We start from the raw sequence: 24147 nt of genomic DNA, 5'->3' as shown, positions 1-24147 counted from the left end.
GTTATCATTGGAAATATTTGTAACTTCGCATATCAGAGGCCTATAGAGGTCCCTTTCAGCGCACAAAATTTTGAAGGTCAAGGTCAAAGGTCAAGGTCACTTTGTCGCAAATCAGGGGAGTCGACGAAACCCTTATTTTTTGAGTAATTTTTATCGGATCGTCTTCAAACTTCATGGGAAGATAGTTCATGGTCTGGCGCTCAGCTGATTAATTTTTGGTGGCGATTGGCCTTGACCTTCATATGTTTGTTTTTTTGGGGGGTTTTTTTGGTCTGTAATCACGTATAAATCACTCTGCAGAGCACAGTTATCATTGGAAATTTTTGTAACTTCGCATATCAGAGGCCTATAGAGGTCCCTTTCAGCGCATAAAATTTTGAAGGTCAAAGGTCAAGGTCACTTTGTCGCAAATCAGGGGAGTCGACGAAACCCTTATTTTTTGAGTAATTTTGATCGGATCGTCTTTAAACTTCATGGGAATATAGTTCATGGTCTGGCGCTCAGCTGATTAATTTTTGGTGGCGATTGGCCTTGACCTTCATGGTTAGCGCCTGAGGTCAAACATATTTGACCCCAAGGTCAAATTTTCAAGTTTTAGGAACCATATCGTGTAGTACCTCAAATTGAACACCTCTGAGTGCTTTCTAGATATGTCAAGCTTGAGACATTATGACGTCATTTGGTGACGTTATGAGGCAAACGCATATTTTTCATGGTTACTCTGTAGAACGATTCTCATCGGAATCTCTCGTCGGCAGATATTCCTCAAGGAGTCGCTCCTGGTGGATAGCAGCTCTGTTCACCTCAGTGTGACCTTAAAGCAGTCACACGTGGTCACCTTTTGGCAAGATACGGGTCACCCTGTGGGTGACATTGGTTTATTTTTTTTTTTGGCCTGATTACAATATACAAATACATATATTGCTTTAAAATTATTTGGATCAGACTTCACTGCAATGCTTTATAAAAAATATTAATTATTAGACAAGTGTTTTAAAAACGATAAATGTATAAATAGGCGAGGATTGAGTGGCTTTGACACCAACTCTGGTAAGGATAGAGCACTGACAACACTAGGAAGGCAATGGCAAACCACCCATGATGACCCTTGCTAAGAAACTACTTCGGCAGCATCAATGCTCTTTCGTATGTGAAAATGCCCCTGAAAAATTGTATCTCTTTTAAAAAGAAAATTGGTTGTTAGTTTGTTCGCTTGTTGCTGCAGTAGTTTTTGGCCAATCTGAACTAACCTTAAGCATGTTGTTTGGGGTTTGGTGTGGCAAGCCACTTCCCACTCCCACTCTTGTGAAGGGTGAGGGTGGGGTGGAGTATTAATAAATGTAGGTTCAAACTGTAACTGTGAAGTCACAAAAGTGTGATGCAAAGTTGTATCACTGATGCTTGTGCTTCTTGGAGATTAAACGATGTGAAATTAATGAAAATTGTCAATGAAGTGTTGAATGATTTGCATCGTTCAATTCCGGCAAAGTTTTTAAGCGATGAAAAATTGTCGTGTCGCCCTAATTGGAGAATAACGAAATCATGAAATCTACTTTTAAAACGTAGATATCCCTCATCCATATCTCTTACTTCATCTTTATTATCTTTATAGCAAATTGGTACATTTAAACTTCAAGGTACCCTGACATGAAAAATAAACTTGTTATTATCTTGCCAAAACGAAGTTTTTGCAAGATATGTTAGTCAGCTTGTATGTTTTTTTTTTTTTGTCTGTAATCACGTATAAAAAATTCTGCAGAGCACAGTTATCATTGGAAATTTTTGTAACTTCGCATATCAGAGGCCTATAGAGGTCCCTTTCAGTGCACAAAATTTTGAAGGTCAAGGTCACTTTGTCGCAAATCAGGAGTCGACGAAACCCTTATTTTTTGAGTAATTTTGATCGGATCGTCTTAAAACTTCATGGGAATATAGTTCATGGTTTGGCGCTCAGCTGATGAATTTTTGGTGGCGATTGGCCTTGACCTTCATATGTTGTTTTTTTTTTGTTTTTGTTTTTTTTTGGTCTGTAATCACGTATAAATCACTCTGCAGAGCACAGTTATCATTGGAAATTTTTGTAACTTTGCATATCAGAGGCCTATAGAGGTCCCTTTCAGCGCATAAAATTTTGAAGGTCAAGGTCAAAGGTCAAGGTCACTTTGTCACAAATCAGGGGAGTCGACGAAACTCTTATTTTGTGAGTAATTTTGATCGGATCGTCTTCAAACTTCATGGGAATATAGATCATGGTCTGGCGCTCAGCTGATTAATTTTTGGTGGTGATTGGCCTTGACCTTCATATTTAGCGCCTGAGGTCAAACATATTTGACCCCAAGGTCAAATTTTCAAGTTTTAGGAACCATATCGTGTAGTACCTCAAATTGAACACCTCGATGAGTGCTTTCTAGATATGTCAAGCTTGAGACATTATGACGTCATTTGGTGACGTTATGAGAACGCATATTTTTCATGGTTACTCTGGAGAACGATTCTCATCGGAATCTCTCGTAGGCAGATATTCCTCAAGGAGTCGCTCCTGGTGGATAACAGCTCTGTTCACCTCAGTGTGACCTTAAAGAAGTCACACGTGGTCACCTTTTGGCAAGATACGGGTCACCCTGCGGGTGACATTGGTTTATTTATATATTAACTTGACCTTCCTAGTGAAGAAATCACCCATGTTTTTTTTTAATCAAAAATGGGATACTTAGAGCAATATTTCGATCATTTCTGGAGCCTTTCACAACGTGCTATGCCCCGCCCCTAAAAAAAATGGACTTCAGCGAATCGCAGCGTGACGTCACATACAGTAACTCGCATGGAGTGGATTGACTCAAGAGTCGAGATGTCTCGCGCCTTATAAAGTACGTACAAATGCATTTTGCACATGTTAGTGCAATCTCTGTGATCGTCTTAATTCCAGTGATTGTTTCGTGAACGTTTTTAAGAGTTTTAGCCGTACTTTCGAAAATGCCTGCAAGATGTATCGTAGCAGGATGCAGCAATACAAGCAAAGACTGTGTAAGCCTTCATGTATTCCCGAAAGATGATAATCGTCGGAGAATATGGACATCTAAAGTGAAGCTGACAAAGGGAAACTGGAAAGGCCCCAGCGACACGAGCGTCATTTGCAGCGCCCACTTCGAAGACAGTGACTTTGAGCACGGGCTCTATTCATCCCAACCCCTCATTCCTCACACACAGAGACAAGAAATTATGCTTCTGAGCCGTGTATGCACAGCAATCACGAGGCAATTATTTATCCCTTTACTACCTTGTCGTAGTCGTATACAAATCCAATACATGTATGCACAATAAAGGGCTATAAATACACAAAACATAAAATTTTACTGTTGAACCTTTCCATTAAACAAAGATAAAATAAAGGGACATACAAGTAAAATACTAACGATTAATACTTCAAGGCACAAGGAGGTAATTTTAAAATCAAACAATGTGAAAAACTGCACCCACATTTTGCAGCTTATTGAATTGTTCGTTGAAACCAGCCTGCTGGGATAGGTACGATTCCACATACAGTGGGGAGAACAAGTATTTGATACACTGTCGATTTTGCAGGTTTTCCCACTTACAAAGCGCGTAGAGGTCTAATTTTTATCATAGGTACACTTCAACCGTGAAAGACAGAATCTAAAACAAAAATCCTGAAAATCACATTGTATGATTTTTAAATAATTAATTTGCATTTTATTGCATGAAATAAGTATTTGATACATCAGAAAAACAGAACTTAATATTTGGTACAGAAACCTTTGTTTGCAATTACAAAGATCAGACATTTCCTATAGTTCTTAACCAGGTTTGCACAGACTGCAGCAGGAATTTTGGCCCACTCCTCCATACAGATCTTCTCCAGATCCTTCAGGTTTCGGGGCTGTCGCTGGGCAACACAGACTTTCAGCTCCCTCCAAAGATTTTCTATTGGGTTCAGGTCTGAAGACTGGCTCGGCCACTCCAGGACCTTGAGATGCTTCTTACGGAGCCACTCCTTAGTTACCCTGGCTGTGTGTTTCGGGTCGTTGTCATGCTGGAAGACCCAGCCACGCCCCATCTTCAATTCTCTTGTTGAGGGAAGTAGGTTGTTGGCCAAGATCTCGTGATACATGGCCCCATCCATCCTCCCCTCAATACGGTGCAGTAGTCCTGTTCCATTTGCAGAAAAGCATCCCCAAAGAATGACGTTTCCACCTCCATGCTTCACGGTTGGGTAGGTGTTCTTGGGGTTGTACTCATCCTTCTTCTTCCTCCAAACACGGCGAGTGGAGTTTAAACCAAAAAGCTCTATTTTAGTCTCATCAGACCACATGACCTTCTCCCATTCCTCCTCTGGATCATCCAGATGGTCATTGGCAAACTTCAGACGGGCCTGGACATGCGCTGGCTTGAGCAGAGGGACCTTGTGTGCGCTGCAGGATTTCAATCCATGATGGCGTAGTGTGTTACTTATGGTTTTCTTTGATATTGTGGTCCCAGCTCTCTTCAGGTCATTGACCAGGTCCTGCCTTGTTGTTCTGGGCTGATCCCTCACCTTTCTCATGATCATTGAGGCTCCACGAGGTGAGATCTTGCATGGAGCCCCAGACCGAGGGAGATTGACTTATCTTGAACTTCTTCCATTTTCTAATAATTGCGCTAACAGTTGTTGCCTTCTCACCAAGCTGCTTGTTATTGTCCTGTAGCCCATCCCAGCCTTGTGCAAGTCTACAATTTTGGCCTTGATGTCCTTAGACAGCTCTCTGGTCTTGCCCATTGTGGAGAGGTTGGCGTCTGATTGATTGATTGAGTGTGGACAGCTGTCTTTTATGCAGATAGTGAGTTCAAACAGGTGCAGTTAATACAGGTAATGGGTGGAGAATGGGAGGGCTTCTTAAAGACAAAACTAACAGGTCTGTGAGAGCCAGAATTCTTACTGGTTGGTAGGTGATCAAATACTTATTTCATGCAAATTAATTATTTAAAAATCATACAATGTGATTTTAAGGATTTTTGTTTTAGATTCCGTCTTTCACAGTTGAAGTGTACCTATGATAAAAATTACAGACCTCTATGTGCTTTGTAAGTGGGAAAACCTGCAAAATCGGCAGTGTATCAAATACTTGTTCTCCCCACTGTACATGCAAGCCAGGTATGGATGCACTCGACATACATGGGTTTATTCTGAAGTGAAGGTACTGCTTTCATTGGCATGCTATTCATTAACAATTAGCCAAAATGCTGTAATAAAAAAGGGAAAATATGTTGGCACAACTATGAAAGACAAATTTATCTGTCCTATTACATGGCCTCATAGCCTCGGGACTCTTACGCATTGACTTGTATATTGTGTGCATACTAATACAAGTTGCTTGTCAACTCTAGAGTCTAGACTAGTCCGATAAATCTGACGTGCTGTAGCTTTATTTTATTATTCTCTTTTCTTCATTGTTTTCTACTGGTGCTACATGACGACAGTAGGAATAAAATAAATAAAAATGCAACGGAATGTCAGATTTATCGGACTACTCGAGACAATTGTATCGCAAGGTGTGTTCTGCACACAAGTTTTCATCGTATCCGGACACAGCGAGATTGCTTCGTTTTATGCGCGGAGAGACACGGCCGATGACATGGGCGGCCTTGTTTGTGATTAATTCGCTGCGAACAAACATGTCCGCTGCGCTGCGCTGTTCACGTCACCTCACTGAAATATTTCTGATATTGAGCAGTATGCAAGTCGAATTTACATTATTGAATTACGAATAGGATTTCGTCTAACCAGTTGTTATTGCCAAGTCTTCCTTCGATGTCCTCCCGATCGTCATGAACTCCGGGAATTTCATCGACATTTTTCTCTGCTTGTCCTGCTTCGGGCTCGAACTGGTAAGGCCATATTTCATTTCCAGATGCCTGAACTTGACTTCCCGCGACTATGTTATCCGACAATTCTCCTTGTGATTCTGACGAAAAACCTTCATTTCTCTCACACTCACTGTCGCTACCAGACAAATGAAAGTCCATGTCATCCATTATTCAAAACCAAATGTTAGATTTTTTTTTAAGCAGAAATGAACAAAGCGATTGAGTTGACCAATCCAATGTGGAAACACACAGGAAGGCAAAAGAATCACGTAGACCACCAACCCGAGTAATTAACGTGCAGCCTTTGACATACTGTATGTGACGTCATGTGGGTTACGCCCCTTTCAGGAGAATTTTTAGGGGCGTTCCCGTAGACGTTTGTTTTTTTAATTTTACATTTTACAGAATGAGTTTTGTGAAAAAACTGTCAGATCTGAAATCACGATGAAAACCTTCTCTAGGACATATATAAATGAAATTTATGTACTTTGGCATGTCAGGGGACCTTTAGGTTGCTTCAGTCAATGATCTGCATCACTCTTGAGTCCGTTGGCATGTTTTGTGTTTGTTTATTTATTTATTTATTTATTTATTTATTTCGCTATTTATTGCAGTTAAAGAAATGTTTTCACATTGTTTATTTTTGTGTTTGCATGTCGACATGAGTTTGTTGAAACCCCTAGCAAAACCCAATGTATGGTAACATGTAGCATCAGTGAGGAGACTCAGGTTTTGATCACTGCATTGTGGAAAGTTGAAAAAAGAGCGGTGGTGTTCTAATTGATGGAATTGCGATCGGTGACATATATCTGTATCAGAGTTTATTCAAAATATTTGAATCGATTTTGCAGGATTTCTACCCAGGAATGTAAGCCTGGTGTTTGCTTAGTGGTTAGGGTGGCGGCTTGGGATCCAAGGGTCCTGAGTTCAAGCCCCGTTGGCTGCTGAATTAACACCAGGGGGTTGACTCAGCCCGTCATCCTTCCGAGGTCGGCAAAATGAGTGCCAGTGTACTGGTCCCGGTGTATGCCCCGGTTAGAATAGGTGTACCATATCCCTGTGTGTCGTAAGAGGCGACCAGGGTTGGCGTCAGGAAGGGCATCCGGCCATAAAACATTACCTCAAGGAAAAGCCAAACCCCTGCACAGCAGGGAAAAATGGCTGTAAAAATGGTCATTTTTTTATATATTCTACCCAGGAATGTGCGAGTCTTTCTCAGACAGTCAGACTGAATGAGCTTGGACCATTTAGCCCCCAAGACGGTTTTCTTGTGGATCCCCTCCCCCCACAAGCACAGGACAGATCACAACACCTGTCACCAATCTCTTCAAGCTTTTGCCAGCAAAATAACAAAGTCCACTTTTATTTTTAAAGCTCAGCTGAAAGTTGTTGCCAAGAAACAAGTATTTGCCATTTAGATTTGAATTGCAAGTTTGATCATGAGGCACATTCTAACATGTACTACATAGCCAAAAATATGTGGACACCTGCTCGTCCAAACATCTCATTCCAAAATCATGGGCATTAATCTGGAGTTGGTACCCCCTTTGCTACTATAACAGCCTCCACTCTTCTGGGAAGGCTTTTCACTTGTTGTTTGTACATTGCTGCAGGGATTTGCTTCCATTCAGCCACAAGAGTATTAGTGAGGTCGGCCAATGATGTTGGGCGATTTAGGTCTGGCTCGCAGTCGGCGTTCCAATTCATCCCAAAGGTGTTGGATGGGGTTGAGGTCAGGGCTCTGTGCAGGCCTGTCAAGTTCTTCCACACTGATCTCAACAAACTATTTCTGTATGGACCTCACTTTGTACATGGGGGTATTGTCATGCTGAAATGGGAAAGAGCCTTCCCCAAACTGTTGCCATAAAGTTGGAAGCACAGAATCCTCTTGAATGTCATTGTATTGTGTCGTGTAAAGATTTCCCTTCACTGGAACGAAGGGCTGAGCCCGAACCATGAAAAACAGCCCCAGGCCATTATTTCTCCTCCACCAAACTTTACAGTTAGCACTATGCATTCGGGCAGGTCGCGTTCTCCTGCCATCCTCCAAAACCAGATTTGTCCATCTGCTAGATGGTGAAGCATGATTCATCACTCCAGAGAGCACGTGTCCAATGGTGGTGAGCTTTACTCCACTCCAGCCACGCTTGGCATTGCGCATGGTGTTCTTAGGCTTGTGTGCGGCTGCTTGGCCATGGAAACCCATTTCATGAAGCTCTCTATGAACAGTGTTTATGTTGACGTTGCTTCCTGAGTCAGTTTGGAACTCGGTATTGAGTGTTGCATACCGACAACAGACTATTTTTCTGTTCTACGCGCTTCAGCACTCTGCGGTCTCGTTCTGTGAGCTTGTGTGGCCCACCACTTCAGAGCTGAGCTGTTGTTGCTCCGAGACGTTTCCACTTCACAATAACAGCACTTGCAGTTGACCGGGGCAGTTGTAGCAGGGCAGAAATTTGACGAATTGACTTGTTGAAATGGTGGTATCCTATGATGGTACCATGTTGAAAGTCACTGTGCTTGATTTTATACAACTGTCAGCAATTAGTGTGGCTGAAATAGCCAAATCCACTAATTAGAAGGAGTGTCCACGTACATTTGGCCATGTAATGCATCTCCACACCTTATAGTGATCACATGTTTTGGTGAATATGGAGAAGCTTTTGTTTATCTCTTTTGGATACTCATCAAAACATTTGTGCATTACTTAATTTTCTACAACCAGCTGTTTGAAAGGTTGTTTTGATGATGCAATTGGTTGGCTTTGATTTGCACTTGTGCATTGTAATGTTAAGAGGGATTGAAACACCAGGCGAATGTTGAGTCGAATCTTGAGTAAATGGGGTTTGTCTCGTTACAACCAAACACAATTGAAAAATGTTCAATTATTCCAAATTGCTTTGGAGATAATTTATATTCATATCAGAAATTTATTTATTTATTTTTTATTTTTTGAAAAGCTCAACCCCAAAGTCTAAAGTTTTTATTTTTATTTTTATTTTTTCAAAGAAAATTCAGTTGCCAGCAATTGTGCATTCCTTTGAAGGTAAGTTATTTGGTAAAGGCTATAAGTAAATACAATTCAACCTGGGAATGAGTTATTCAACCTCCTGACTCGCTCCCATCTTGCCATGCCCTTCTATAACTTTTCCTCCATGTTGTTGCAGAAGGCCTCATGTGGCTCAGCCTGTGGGCAAGACGATGAAACGTCACGCAGGCAACGCCGCACACACATTCCAGACAAACCAAATTACAGCCTCAACTTGTGGAGCATCATGAAGAACTGCATCGGCAAGGATTTGTCCAAAATACCAATGCCGGTACGCTGATGCACGACACACTCGTTGTTATTGCGAGAGTGCAAGGTGTTGTGCGAGAGCCACAATGTTGTTCGTTCGGCTGTTCTCAAGCTGTGGCAAGTTCCTACGCAGCAATTCTTACTGTGATCTCAGGCTTGGGCTTTGAGGGGGTGTGGGGTAAAAAAAACTCCACTTGCTATTTGAACCGTTCTGTTCCATCTGAAACCTATTTTTAAAAATGCCTTTCAGAGACCACGCACGCACGCACGCACGCACGCACGCACGCACGCACGCACATATTCTTTGACCAAATTGTAATTTTCCCATAGGTTTGGATTAATTTGAAGCAACTTTTAATTCAATTAGATGAAAAATTTAACCTAGGCAGTGTATAGGCAACAGACTGCTGCCTCAAATGTTCCTGAAATTTTTTTCTTTGCTCTTAAGAAATGTATAACCTCCCATTTTGAGCTCTTTCAACCAGTGCAAGAATAAAAGGCTTCCTTTCTATTTATTTTTATCTTGACATACTTTTCCATGGGCTTCTGTTCGTTCATTTGATTAATACACATGAGGCGTGACAAGGTTTTGAGCATTTCTGTTAAAATTGAAAACATTTCTTCTCTTGGGTGTTGCTGTCTCCTTCAAAACTGGCATTTCATAGTGCAATTACATTGTGACAGCATAATGGTGATCACATGTTTTGGTGAATATGGAGAAGCTTTTGTTTATCTCTTTTGGATACTCATCAAAACATTTGTGCATCTGCTGGGTGGTGTTGGAAGGAACGTTCTTGCAAAATAAACCGACCCCTTAAGAAACCAACTTTGTACTTTGTCAGTACGTGAGATAATAACAACGAAACTCGAGCACTTTTGCATGCTTCTGCTTCATCTCTGGTGCTCAAAGGATTGTGGCAATTGAGCTGTGGATCGTTTGTTGCCATTCATTTCTCCTGCTCAAACTTGTATCGGCATACCCACAATAGCAGGCATCTTTCTTGATTACTGATACATTGGTTTCTTGCTATGCATTTTTATAATGCTCATTGTTTTGAAATTAAATGTTTTGACCCCCTGCCACCCTGTCCTCAAATGTAAGTATTGCAAGTTTTTTGGAATGACTGACTGGATGGATTAAGTGAGTTGAAAGTTTGGTAACTTTTCCTCCTCCTCTGCAGGTGAACTTCAACGAGCCCCTGTCCATGCTCCAGCGGCTTTCAGAGGACCTTGAGTACTCTGAGCTCCTCGACAAGGCAGCTAAGTGTGAGAACGGCCTTGAGAAACTCTGTTACTTGGCTGCCTTTTCTGTTTCCTCATATTCCACAACGGTTTTCCGTACTGGCAAGCCCTTCAACCCACTTCTTGGAGAGACTTTTGAGCTGGATCGTTATGAAGAGTATGGCTACCGGTCACTTTGCGAGCAGGCATGTCAATCTTGTTTTTCTTTCTTTTATACTTAAATATTTTTTTTAAGAAAAAAAAAATATTTATGTGCCTTGTATGTCATCTCACCGACTCCAATTTAATTTTTTTTTTTTGATATACAAAGTTGACGCTCATGGAAGAGCTAGAACACAGAATGGATAGGGAAGCAACAGAATAAAAGGAACAGCAGAAAAAGTGGGGAAACTCCAACAGCAGGGCTGATGGACAAAATAGATGGAGACAGAAAAACAAAAGATGTGGGTAAGAATGAGGGGTATAGGAAGATCCATGGGTTGTTCAAGATGGAAACAGAAGCAAACTCTTAGGATGCAGAAGCTTGAAATTTGGAAGGTGTGTATGGGGGTTTGGGGGGGGGTGGTGTAACAGGTGTATAAAAGATCATGGTTTGTGGATGGGTGATGATCTGAGATTGTGGTGAACAGCTGTCTTGAAGGTGAGGGAAGAATGAGGTTAAAGAGGATGTGTCAGGTAACTCTACAGGTTGGGAAAAGAGGAACAAATGAGTGGAGAGGTGAGCAGTGATTCTCGATTTTGGGAGTTTCACCAGAAGGGGGTTGATGATGGACCATGTGCGGACTGTACAGAACTGGAGGGGGAGGGGGGCAACAAAGCAAGGAAAGAGCAGATTATGCAAGACCAGAAAGGAGGCGGAAGAAGTCAGAGAGACCACCGACCTGTCTGGTTTTTATCCCCCGCCGCGTGGCGGAAGGGGGATATTATCACCCGGGTCGTCCGTCCGGCTGTCCGTCCGGCTGGCTGGGCGTCAACATTTATAGCTGTGAGTGCAATAACTCATAAACTGTTTGCCATATCCATTTGAAATTTTGGTCACACATGTACCACCTGAAAAGGAAGAACCTTATTGATTTTGGGCGTGGCCGGATCCAAGATGGCTGACTGGGGCGGTCGTCCAGCTGGCTGGCTGGGCGTCAACATTTATGGCGTCAACATTTATAGCTGTGAGGGCGATAACTCAAACTGTTCGCCATATCAATTTGAAATTTTGGTCACACATGTACAACCTGAAAAGGAAGAATCCAATTGATTTTGGGCGTGGCCAGATCCAAGATGGCCGACTGGGGCGTCCATCTTGAAAAAAAATGTTTTTTCGCCATATTGATTTGAAATTTGGGTCACATATGTACCACCTGAAAAGGAAGAACCCTATTGATTTTGGGCGTGGCCAGATCCAAGATGGCCGACTGGGGCAGCCATTTTGAAAAAAATGTTTTTTCACCATATTGATTTGAAATTTGGGTCACATATGTACCACCTGAAAAGGAAGAACCTTATTGATTTTGGGCGTGGCCGGATCCAAGATGGCTGACTGGGGCGGTCGTCCAGCTGGCTGGCTGGGCGTCAACATTTATGGCGTCAACATTTATAGCTGTGAGGGCGATAACTCAAACTGTTCGCCATATCAATTTGAAATTTTGGTCACACATGTACAACCTGAAAAGGAAGAATCCAATTGATTTTGGGCGTGGCCAGATCCAAGATGGCCGACTGGGGCGTCCATCTTGAAAAAAAATGTTTTTTCGCCATATTGATTTGAAATTTGGGTCACATATGTACCACCTGAAAAGGAAGAACCCTATTGATTTTGGGCGTGGCCAGATCCAAGATGGCCGACTGGGGCAGCCATCTTGAAAAAAATGTTTTTTCACCATATCGATTTGAAATTTGGGTCACACATGTACCACCTGAAAAGGAAGAACCCTATTGATTTTGGGCATGGCCGGATCCAAGATGGCTAACTGGGGCGGTCGTCCGGCTGGCTGGCTGGGCATCAACATTTATGGCGTCAATATTTATAGCTGTGAGGGCGATAACTCAAACTGTTCGCCATATCAATTTGAAATTTGGGTCACACATGTACAACCTGAAAAGGAAGAACCCTATTGATTTTGGGCGTGGCCGGATCCAAGATGGCCGACTGGGGTGGCCATCTTGAAAAAAATTTTTTTCTAATAAATGGAAAACCGCTTATCTGATTTCAATTATTTTTCAATGGCGGGGGATTCCCCATCTCTGATGGTATGTTTTTAATTATGCCTCCGCACCAAGGGTTCCGGAGGCATTATGTTTCTGGGTTGTCCGTCCGTCCGTCCGGATTTTCGTTTACGCGATAACTCAAGAAGCAAATTGTAGAATTTCATCAAACTTGGTAAAAAGGTAAAGTAAGACAGGCAATTAAGTGATTAGATTTTGGGCCAGATGTGATAAAGATCAAGGTCAAACTCTGGAATTTTACTGTTTACGCCCTAACTCAAATATTGGACAGAATTTCATCAAACTTGGTACAAGGGTGAAGTTCGACAGGGCAATTAACTGATTAGATTTTGGGCCAGACATGATAAAGGTCACGGGTCAAATATGTCAATACTCAAGTGTTTGTGCGGGAGAGTGGAGGCATACCCGTCGACTGCGTGCAGTCGAATTACTCCAGTTTCTCTTTGTGGTAAAAAAAAAAAAACTCATTTCATGAAAGCCAATGGATCTGCACATGGAAGTTAAACTGCTGGAGTGAAACTGCAGATTTCACCACAGTGTTGGGACAAATGGCATACGACCTCATACCACACCCCCAGAACTCTCAGGTCAGTGATCCAGCTCAGAGGTAGCCCAATAACCTTTGAACTGTCTTGTCTCGGTTTGATTTCTGACCCAGCCTTAACCTGCTACCTGATGCTTCGGCGGTAGTGTTGCACCACAATGGCCAGAATATATTTGTCAAGCTCAACCTGCACACACCACACATACAAGGCTGTATGTGTGGTGTAACCCAAATGGTTGCATCATCAGTGTGAAAGGAATGGTGGTGGTGCATTTGCAATGAAAGCCCTCGATTGTCCTTTCTGTAACAGAAGGGAAAGAGTAAAAGCAACAGCAAAATTTGAAATGCCGTCCAAATTCATCTCTGGCTGAAAGCTGATTGGCTGATTGGCTGCCTGGTCCCCCAAAGGAATTCTTGTTCCATGCAGCACCCACATTTGCTGGAAAACCTCGTTTATATAAAATGTCAAACAATGGCTGCTCTTACCCTACATTTGAGCCCAATATTCTCGTAAGAACAGTTGATTTCTTATCCAAGTCTGATTTCCTTGGCTCAGGTGATGTGCCAACCTTTAAAGAGCAGTTTTTACTCCTGTAAGAAAAGGTGGACCAAGTGCGAAAGCAAAGGTGAAACTGCAGTATTTGTTCTGAATACAAAATACGACCAATATACCGGTCAGGAATGGGTGATAGAATGGAATGCCATTTGATGCGACAGGAAATGCATAGAATCAATGACAACAGTTGTGCTTGAAGCACCACTGGTGAGAATGCCATCTTGCTTTGGAACATCGACGTCTACTTTTGTCTGGGCCGAATGGAATAAATGTTGCAAATATATTAAGATGTCAGAATCAGAATTGTAGGACTGTTAATTATGCCTACGAAGTTTGGTGGTGATGCATGAAGTGTTGAGAGAGAGAAGGGAAACCAGACAGACCGTCATATTAAATATGGATCAGGAGAACAAATTGCTCTGAAGTACTGTAGAGCTAGTATTTTGGCCTACTGTATGTCATGTGAGGATGAAATGCAAGGTATGACGTTTTAGGAACGAAAGAACTCGGGGCAAGAAAGGCCTAATTGTACATGAATTGAAAGTGACTAACTTGCTTCTGTATTTCTGTGAAATACAAGACATATTTTGATGCGGTCGGAGGCCATTTGGCTTGTGATGCCCTTGCAGCATCAGGTCAGGTATGGGAGCACGTGCCGGAGCAGCGCATCCATACCCCCACAAGTCCCACTTTTGGCAAGTCGTGCAAATTGTACATTTAACCATGAGTGAATTTTGCTGCTATACAGGCACATTGACCCACTCTTTTCATGTCATTGTCATTGGATCTTTAACATGTGCAATTGGGTGGTCCAAAAAAATGAAAGTTCGAATTTCTCATGGGCATGTTTGCGTTTTTCAACGTCAGGAACGATTTGGCAAAGAAACAAAAAATTAGCAGATTTGGAGGTGGTTTAGGGGTCCATCAAAGTCTCTCAACGGATTCATTATAATGTCACAATACTAACAGGAAAAATTAAAGGAGAGAGCATAAAATGTTCTCAGTGGGCAGTGGGCAACTGGCGGTAGGTGAATTTCTCCAATGGTTGATCCAAGAAGAACAGTTCCGTGCTTTTCCGTGTAGAACACGCCATACTCACTCACTCTGGGAATCAAAAAGAAGAAGAAAAAAATTAGAGATAAAAAAAGAAAAATAAAAGAGTACTTTTAACACCGACCGACAGCGAACCGAAAGCTCAACTGACGTCTCCCTCTCTCCCACTGACGTCGTCTTCTCTCCCACCGGATGTAACAACTTCCTTGCTCTTGATGGACTCCTAAATATTTTTTGAACTGTGGCAAATTTTGCCAGGAGTATTTTCTAGTCAGGTGGAACAAAATAATCAACATGCCCCAAGAATATTCAAATTTTGAATTTTTCCCTTATGATTTTGGACCACCCTATTGTGCAACCTGACTGCAGATAAGTCAGCTGCCTTTTGACTGGAATAGCAGTTTTGGGTGTCGGGCACCATCATGGATCAACCACAGATGTAGCAAGCAAGCACTCACCGACAGATTGAGTTAACCTGGCACCAGGCTGTTTGGCTTCCGTTTTATGAAGTGTCTCTCCAAGTATTGATTTTGACTTGTAATGGAAAAATAGAGATGAACAACAATGTCATCCACGCAGCGTTTTAGTTGGGCAATTCGTTTCTCAAATTTTAAGCCTTCTTGGGACTAAATTCACCACTGACATCAATCGCCATATATGGTGAGGCGATTATTTACGTTTAAGTTCCATCAACTATTTGCACCTTTTTATTATTTTACCCATTGATACGACAAATATATGAAAAAGTATCATAATTTTCACATAAAAGTGTTCACATCTTCTTTTCTGTGTGAATTTCGATGTCAATCTGTTGTATCAATAATACATTTGCCATCTCGTTGTGCACGTGTGCATCATTATTTCTTCCTGCTTTGCATTTTCCTGACTCAACCAACATATTTTAAGAGATTTTCCATTCTTTAACCATCTTATTGGGTCTTCCTATTGGCTTGAATATTTAACTTGGAAGTTCATAATCATAATAGAGGTCATGTGCCTTTAGATTCTTCCTTGATTTTTAAAATCCATTCATCACATTGTAACAAACGGATGCAGGGAATATGTTGAAATGGGAATTAGTCTTTGCTATCCCGATCCCGCCGGAGTTAAACTCTGCAGGCCAGTCGAGCGGAAAGGAGACCTTGTGAGATGAAGTCGAGATACTGAAATGATTACAACGCAGCGTTCAAACGACCATTGATAATTTGATGCAATTTGGCTTTACACAAGCTTATTCAATTAACATGTGGGAGGATAGACTCAAGAACCAAAAGAAAATAAACGTCATCGTTTTGAACAAACAGGTTTAACGATTTATAAATAGGGATAGCAAAGGAATTGCAGCTGCAGGGAAGATGCACAGAAATGGGCCTGCAAAACTTGAAACACACACACACACCCACACACCCTTTGATTTGTATAGATTAGTTCAATAGAATGGGCCCGAATTACTCTGTTAACTTGTTCAAAGGATCCTTAATCACATGTAAATCAGGGTGGAATTAAATATACGTGTTCTTTTCATTTCCAACGAGGATAGAAAGGCAAGGAGGGGGATGATAAAAGATGCACTGAACGATGGAACAGCTCACAATTACTGATGTGTGCTCTGCAGAAAAACTCATTTGCGGTGCCGTTCCCCATGCCCCAAGTTAACTGCTACAGCATGGAGCAAATGACCCTTTCGCTCTCGCTCTCGCTCTTGCTCTCTCCCCTTTTCTCATCTGTCCCCTCTCCTCTCCCCGTTCCTTGTCCCTCCTCTCTCTCCTCTCCCTGTTCCTCTCACCTCCCCGTCCCTCTCCTTTTCAATCCTCTCCCTGTCGGTCCCCCATTTCTCTTTCCCCCCTCTCCCTCTGGCATGCCGTCCAACTGTTTTTATTTTGTTTGTTTTTTTCTTACCTGCCCAAGAGCTCCAATGTCATTGGGCCAGACATTACCCAGCCAAACAATTGGCACGCAATTAGCCGAGTCACTTCATGCAGACAACAATAATGCACTCCGGGAGGCGTTGGTTGTTGGATTTCCAGACAAACCGAGATGTTCATATCCAATTAGGCGTCCCACACGCCGTGTCAGGTGGCAAGAGTCTGCTCAACCACAACTCTGCAACAGAGTGAAGCTTCAAAGAGCGTGAGGGGCTAAACTTGAGAAAAATATAGCACGTTTAATCGTGAAACAGCCCAGAGATTGAAGGATGATGTGGTTCTGTCTAAATGCCCTCTCTGTCGAGGTTAATAGACGTAATCGAGATAGCTCATCTAAAAACACATTTGAGATGGCTAATTAATCTAATGAAATTATCCCTCCCTTTAAGCCTTTTTCTTTACAGAAGCACGAGGCTCATGGAAGAGCAAGGTGGAACTGACAGTGTGACAAATGTCAAGAGAGGGAGGAGAGGAAGAAACTGAAACTAGCAAGTAAGATGGTTGAATGAGGAAAGGTTAATGGGTGAAATAAAGATCATGGGTCATAATTGGGGATGACAAGAGATGGTGGTGCACTGTTTGTTTGAAGCCCTGCAGTGAAGAGTGAGCCAGAAAAGCTTCTGCAAGGTGCCTCCATAGACTGGGGAAGTGAGAATTAACAAAGATGAGGTGTTCAGTCGGCCTCGAGTTTGGACGTTTAATCAGAAGGAAGTTACTGGAACAACACGTGCATCCTGGAGTTGTTGGAGAGCGTCAGAGGCCAAAAGAGAGGTAGCAATATTAGAGCAGAGTCGGTAGAAAAGAGTAAAAAAATTGTATAGGAATTATGTTGGGAATCCCCCCACCCCCACACTGCCAGAGAGGTTTCCTCCATACATCATAAATGTCCTGAACCACACATTGCCCATTATCATAAATATATGTGGAAAAATTACAGGCCCAGACCAGGAATCAAACCCAGGTCCTCTGGCAAATCGTACTAGTGCTCTGTCATCTGAGCTATCTGGGCGACCCACCGGCTGAGCAACGCAATTCTTCCACATATACAAGTGCCACTCTCTTTCCCCCACTGCTTCCCGGGCACTCGCTGCCAACCATTGGAGCAACGAGGGCCTTGTCATGAGAGGGTCTTGCGTTGCTCAGCTCGTGGGTCGCCCAGACAGCTCAAATGGCAGAGCACTGGTACAGTTTGCCAGAAGACCTGGGTTTGATTCCCAGTCTCGGCCTGTAATTTTGCCACATATATTTATGATGTTGGTTCTCTCCTGTTCATTTCTAATTACATTGTCCATTGTGACACCCTCACATTAATTATTCCTTTTTGTTGGACCAAGTGAAAATCCACCCATTTTATTTTGGGACACCCTCTGAAAGAAATTTGTATCTTATTGCTGCCTTTTTTTGCATTCACGATTGAGGCTCGCTGAAGAGCTAGAGCATAATGGAAAGGGAGACACCAACAGAAGAGTAGAAGTGAGAGTGAGACCAAGGGGAGAGCCACAGACAGACACAGACACGTGAACAAGCTGCACACACTGAATACACTCACACACTCTCGTGTGCAGTCTTGTGGCTGCTGGTTGCATCATTATGGACGCAGCTGTCACTGATGCACTGCTATGACCAGTACACGGGTACTCGTTTTGCCAACCTCGGAAGGATGATAGCCAGTCTGAGTCAACCCCACCTGGTGTAAGTTCAGTGGCCGATAGGGCTCAAACTCAGGACCCTAACATCCCAAGCCAGCCACCTTAACCATTAAGCCAACACCAAGTTTACAAGGTGAATGAAACAGCAGCAAGGGGAAAGTGGGGATGAAACTGAAGTACAAATCGACTGACTGCTAACAAGCGACGAGAGGTGGGAGGGTCACAATAACCTGGAGAAAGGGAGTTCTTGGGAATGAGGTAATTTGGGGTAGAAGAGATCACGAGTATGGATGGGGATCACCTGTGATAGTGGCCTTTGTGTCTAGATGAGGGGAGAACTTTCTGTAGAGATGACCATCATTGTTTTGGGCCAGATTTGCTCATCAGTCCCATCTATGTGTTCATTTCTGCTGCATTTGCTGCTGATGGAGGTTCATCCGTTCCCAAGCATTGTTCACATTTTCATTTATTTCTAGGTGAGCCATCATCCGCCAGCAGCAGCTCATTACGCTGAATCGAAACATGGATGGAAGCTTCGGCAGGAAATCACCCTCTCGAGCAAGTTCCGTGGAAAGTACCTCTCTATAAGTCCTTTAGGTATGTACAGGTATATGAGCATCATATCTCGATTATCCAAATTTTCTGATGTTTTTGCCAATTTTTCCTCTTCCTTTTTTTTTGTTTGTTTAATTTTCTGAATATATGACCTGAGAAGTATAAAAAAAAATATTTATTTTAATGGTAAAGTAGGCAGCATACCAACGCACAATGGCCCACTCTTTGTTTTTTCCGAAGGGGCTTTCGGATCCTTAATGTCAACCAGCAAATACTAGCATTTTAGTCTGACACAATGATGCAGATCTGGTGTGCTAACCTTTAAGCTGTCTTGTCTGGATTTGATTCCCGACCCAATTATATGCTGTCAGATTGGTGCTTCTCGGGCAAAGTGACAAAGTGCATGCCTTCCCTCAGATCGGCATTAAGCTTGGTGTCTTATTTGCTCTGATTAGTCAATGGACATTAAGATCCCACAGAATCTTTCAACCGAGTCGGTGAGTTATTCCTGGCACTCTTGAACAAATTCCAAATCGCTACCTGAATCTGCTACGGTCGACCATTGGTCCTGGCCAGCCCATTTGTGAAATACTTGCGCCAATTATAATCCAGGGCGGACAATAAAAATGGCAACATTTGATAATGCCGAGATTTTCTTGGTAATATGGTTGTGATTAAATTTCATGTTTTCTTAGATTTCTTATAGCATTTTAATTTTTTTCGGTACTGTCCGACCCCAACATTCGTGGAGGATACGTTCCTGAAAAATGCCGCGAATGTCGAGGCATTGTTTCAATTGGAAAAGGGGGGATAGGTTCCTGACGGTTCGTGATTCATTCGGGGAAATCAAAACTCCGACAGATACGTGAAACACAAGGCCGCGAATGTAGAAGCAGAACAGAAAAACTGAAAACGTGAAGAAAAAAAACCTGCGAATATGTGAAGCACAGTGCCACGAATGTCGAAGCAGGTCACATTTTATGAACCATGAAAACGTGGGGTCCGCGAATGGTGGACTGTGAATGTCTGGGTCTGACAGTACTGTATCAAATATAATTGGGGCAATTTAACATGAAGCAGCGCATATTTTTTATGATACATTCATCAAAACAGTCACCCAAGAGCGCAGACAGCATTTCATAGAAGATTCCCAGCATCTCGTGCACCTGATTACAAAACAATGAAGGCGTGATGAGAGATACTAGCTCATTACAAAATGCAAATGGGGGCTGTTCGGGATGTCGTGTTGATGTCCGTGTCCCAGAGACATGAAGCTGTACTGCAACATGGGGAGAGAAATCCATTCAAGTCAACATGATGACCGACTCTCAGCTGAAAAAAGAAATGGTCATACATCCTTGCAACGAATACTGAAGGAAGATGTTCTCCTTTTTCCTGGCAAAATCCAGCTTTTCCAAGCACTTGATGAAAATGATCACAGAAGACTGTTTCAATTTTGTAACTGCTTTTGTGAAGCACCAGAAAATGAAGACCTCAGTATTGATGACGACATTTTCTCTGAGTGCCATATTTACATCAAGGGGATGTTGAATAAACAGAATTGCAGATTTTGGGGATTGGAAAAGTCGTAAGAACATGAAGAAGCATCACTCAACTCTTCTAAAATCACCGTCTGGTGTGGATTGAGTTCATCACAAATCTACGGTCCCTACTTTTTTTGAAGATTCTAATACCAAAATTACTAACTGTGACATCAGATCGTTATCTTCACATGCTGAAGACTTACCTATTGAACAAGGTGAGAAATAATGAAAATCTGCGGTTTCAATAAGATGGAGCCACATCCCACATCTCAAATGAATGCTTCGCTTGGCTCAAGGAAAAATTGATCACTTGGTATAAGTACTAACATTTTGCATTAACAGATTATTTAATGTCTATTGTTGTTGAGTTATGTTTTTTTGTCTATTTATATATTTACCTTTTCATGGCCTGCCATGTACATGCTCTGAGTTGCTGATCCCAACTTTATGGGAAATGATGTGAGGGGTACCCCCCTCCCTCCCTCCACTTCTTGGTTCCAGCTGCTATTGTCACATTTGATTTAGGGAAAAAAGTAGCAAGATGTGAAATCATTGAAAGTACAATCCTTTTGGATTGTAGTTAAAAGCTGTTACCGTAGAAGTGTTGTGTTACCTGCACAAGCGGATGATAACTGGGAATAATTGCTATTGTTCACGAAGAATGAGGAGAACAAAGCCATCATTCTTTACTGTAAATCTGAATGTCATTCTCAATGGAAGCTAAAAAGTACATCTTTGGCAGCTCCACATGCAATCTGATGTATGAAACAATGTTCCAGCGTATTAACCCAAATCTTTTTTTCTTTTCTTTTTTTTTTTGTTGTGTTTATTCTTCTTTTGCAGGCCTCTGGCCATGGCTCTACTCTGTTTTAGCCTTGTTTTAGAAAGTCACAAATGCCCTTGTCCAGCATGTAATATCAATAAGCAATAATTAAATACTATTATTCCGCACAAATTTTGCTTCCCTGGTGTGACTTTCATTACCTTCGCATTCTGCGAAAGGTTATGTTTTGGTCGGCGTGTATTTATTTATTTATTTATTTATTTATTTATTTATTTGTAATCTTGTGATTTGTATAACTCAAAAAGTATTAAACCGAATTGCATGAAATTTGGTGGGATGATTGGATATTAGCCAGGAAGCATTCGATTAGATTTTGGGATCGTTCGGGTCAAAGGTCAAGGTCAAGGTCACGAAAATGTCAAAATCGTCTTTTTACGATAACATGGTCAATTTTTATTCAATTTGCATGCAACTAACGCCAAAATGTTCAGAATTCAACGCCTCATCTTGTGATATGCAATATGACACAATGACGCCCATACTCTTGTTACTGGTTAGGGGTCTAAGGTCAGGGGGGTCACGACCTTGAAAAATATGCGGTTTTTGTCATAACACGGTCAATTCTTGTCCGCTTTACATGAACCCAGCACCAAAATGTTCAGAATTTAATGCCCAATCTTGTGACACAATGACGTCATAACACATGTCACCAGTTGGGGTAAAATGTCGGGGGGGGGGTGGTCACGCCCTTGAAAAATATGCAGTTTTCGGCATAACTCAGTCAATTCTTATTCGATTTGCATGAAACCAGCATCAAACGAGATTACCTTCTCTTGTTGAAACGTTGTATTCACCGAGCTTGCGAGTGAAGACTCGCCAAAACGACGTGAGTTGATTGTTGTTTAGTCCGTAGCCCCCGAAAGTCGGGGGGGGTCATGACATTATAGATATGTGGTTTGTTATAAGACCATTCATATGAAACCAGTTCCCCACACTCGTACTAAGAACAAAAAAAGTAGTGGCGGCGAAGGTATGCGCTCTATGAGTGCCCGTTCTAGTTTATAGGTTGCATTAACCTGCCTGAATTTGTTTTCACAAGGGACCAGCCACAATGTTGTACAATGTATTTATATATATATATATATATATATATATATATATATATATATATATATATATATATATATATATATATATATATTTAAGTTTCACTAGTTCCTGACAAAAGATAACTTAGGAGTTACTGATCGCCAAGAAACCGTGTGTGTGTGTGTGTGTGTGTGTGTGTGTGTGTGTGTGTGTGTGTGTGTGTGTGTGTGTGTGTGTGTGTGTGTGTGTGTGTGTGTGTGTGTGTGTGTGTGTGTGTGTGGGGGGTCGCTCGACTACCACTATTCTCAGGTTTTCTGTCTGTTTGTTTGTATGGAATGGACAGCTCTGGAGGCCAGAGGAGTCAACCGATTTTGATGAAACTTGACTGGTTGGTTATATTAGGGTGGTCCAAAAAAGTCGAAAAAATAGAATGTTGCTCCACAAGCTTAAAATTATTGTAATATGATCCAATAACGCGCATAAATTTTTTTAGCTTGATCGGAGGTGATTTAGAGGTCGCTCCATATGACGACTTTTAGTCTCATGACTTGAATAAATTAGGGTATGGTTTGGTGCGATTACGGGTACGTCTGGATATCCGAGGTGGAAATGGAGTGCATTTTCGAATTATATGGCGTCGATTTACTCCAAGAAATGACTGCACCGACATTGAATTCACTACCATTTCGAAAATATGACCGAAAACAAGATTTATCATTACTGGAGTTGATTAACTAATCCTACTCATTTCGATATTTTCTAATCGAAAATTAATTTGTGGTCCGTCTAAATATTTCTTAGAGTAAATCGACCCCACTGAGTTCGAAAATGCAGTCCATTTTCACCTTGGAAGTTCAGAAGTGTACAGATTCGCATCTCACCATACCCTAATTTAATATAATAATAACTAAATAAATAACTAACATATTTTTCGTGAATCATTGAATCTAAAACACTGGATGTTGGGCCGGCTAGAAATAAGTTCAGGCAGGAGTGGAGACAGCAATAGAGACGGAGATGATAGTGGTATTTGGTAAATGAGACAAATATTCTAATAGTTTGTAATTCCATTGATTTAAAAATTAGGGTATTTGAAGTAAAGTGGAGCCGCTTCCGGTCATGGCGGCCGGCCTGTGTGCTGGCCGGGGTCCAACCAGAGCGCCCGATTCGGGTGATGACACATCGCTTCCAATCATCGCCCTGCCCCACACCACGGGGTCTATAAAAGGACGGGTCGCGGAGCCGCAAGTGTGTCGTTCCTGCTCACCGCTCCTGTCTGGTCATCCTGGGCTTGTGGTCGTCTTTCCTGCGTTGCGTTCCCATCTGCTGGTTGATTCCAGTTCCAGTTCAAGTGCCACTTCGTGTCGTCGTTCCTGTCTGCTCATCCTGGCCTGGGAGTGACAACCGACCCATTCGTCTGCTGGCTCCGCCCCTTCTTCAGTGCCCACTGCCGCTAACGCCCCACATCTGCCCATTGCTCCGGACTCTGCCTTCTGACTCCACCGTCGACTCCGCCTTCTTCACCGTCCACTGCTGCTGACTCCACCCATCCGCCCATTGCTCCGAACTCCACCTTCTAACTCTGCCCAAAGTCCTTCCTTCACGCCTGTCGGGCGCGCCATCTCCCTGGATCGACGCTTAGCGACTCGAAGTTCCACGAAGTGGGAGACGTTGCGCCAGCTGTCAGGGAGGTATCGCCCAGTGGATCACCCCCCCCCCCTCCAAAAACGTATTGGTGGAGCGGTCGGGCAATCGTGCAAGGTATTGAGAGACTGTTAGCCTCATCTCCTCTCCTATTTTTCTCTTCAACTTCTCTTCAACTCCTC

The 24147-nt window shown here is 42.4% G+C and overlaps 1 protein-coding gene across 4 annotated transcripts in view; it reads left to right on the top strand.

Moving 5' to 3' along the window:
- Positions 1–24147, top strand: part of OSBP (oxysterol binding protein) — a 131866-nt gene that overhangs the window by 92648 nt on the left and 15071 nt on the right. For all 4 annotated transcript variants that reach the window (XM_085859547.1, XM_085859546.1, XM_085859545.1 and 1 more), the window contains 3 exons: positions 9030–9182; positions 10342–10587; positions 18826–18946. In XM_085859547.1, the coding sequence (XP_085715673.1) occupies positions 9030–9182; positions 10342–10587; positions 18826–18946 (520 nt within the window). The remainder of the gene's footprint in view (positions 1–9029; positions 9183–10341; positions 10588–18825; positions 18947–24147) is intronic.

The sequence above is a fragment of the Eptatretus burgeri genome, chromosome 16 (assembly GCF_056783735.1).
Source record: "Eptatretus burgeri isolate ZD-2024b chromosome 16, Ebu_testis_v1, whole genome shotgun sequence".
Classification (NCBI taxonomy): domain Eukaryota; kingdom Metazoa; phylum Chordata; class Myxini; order Myxiniformes; family Myxinidae; genus Eptatretus; species Eptatretus burgeri.
Note: the sequence above shows the minus strand (reverse complement) of the source record. Positions and strands in the feature narration are given on the sequence as shown.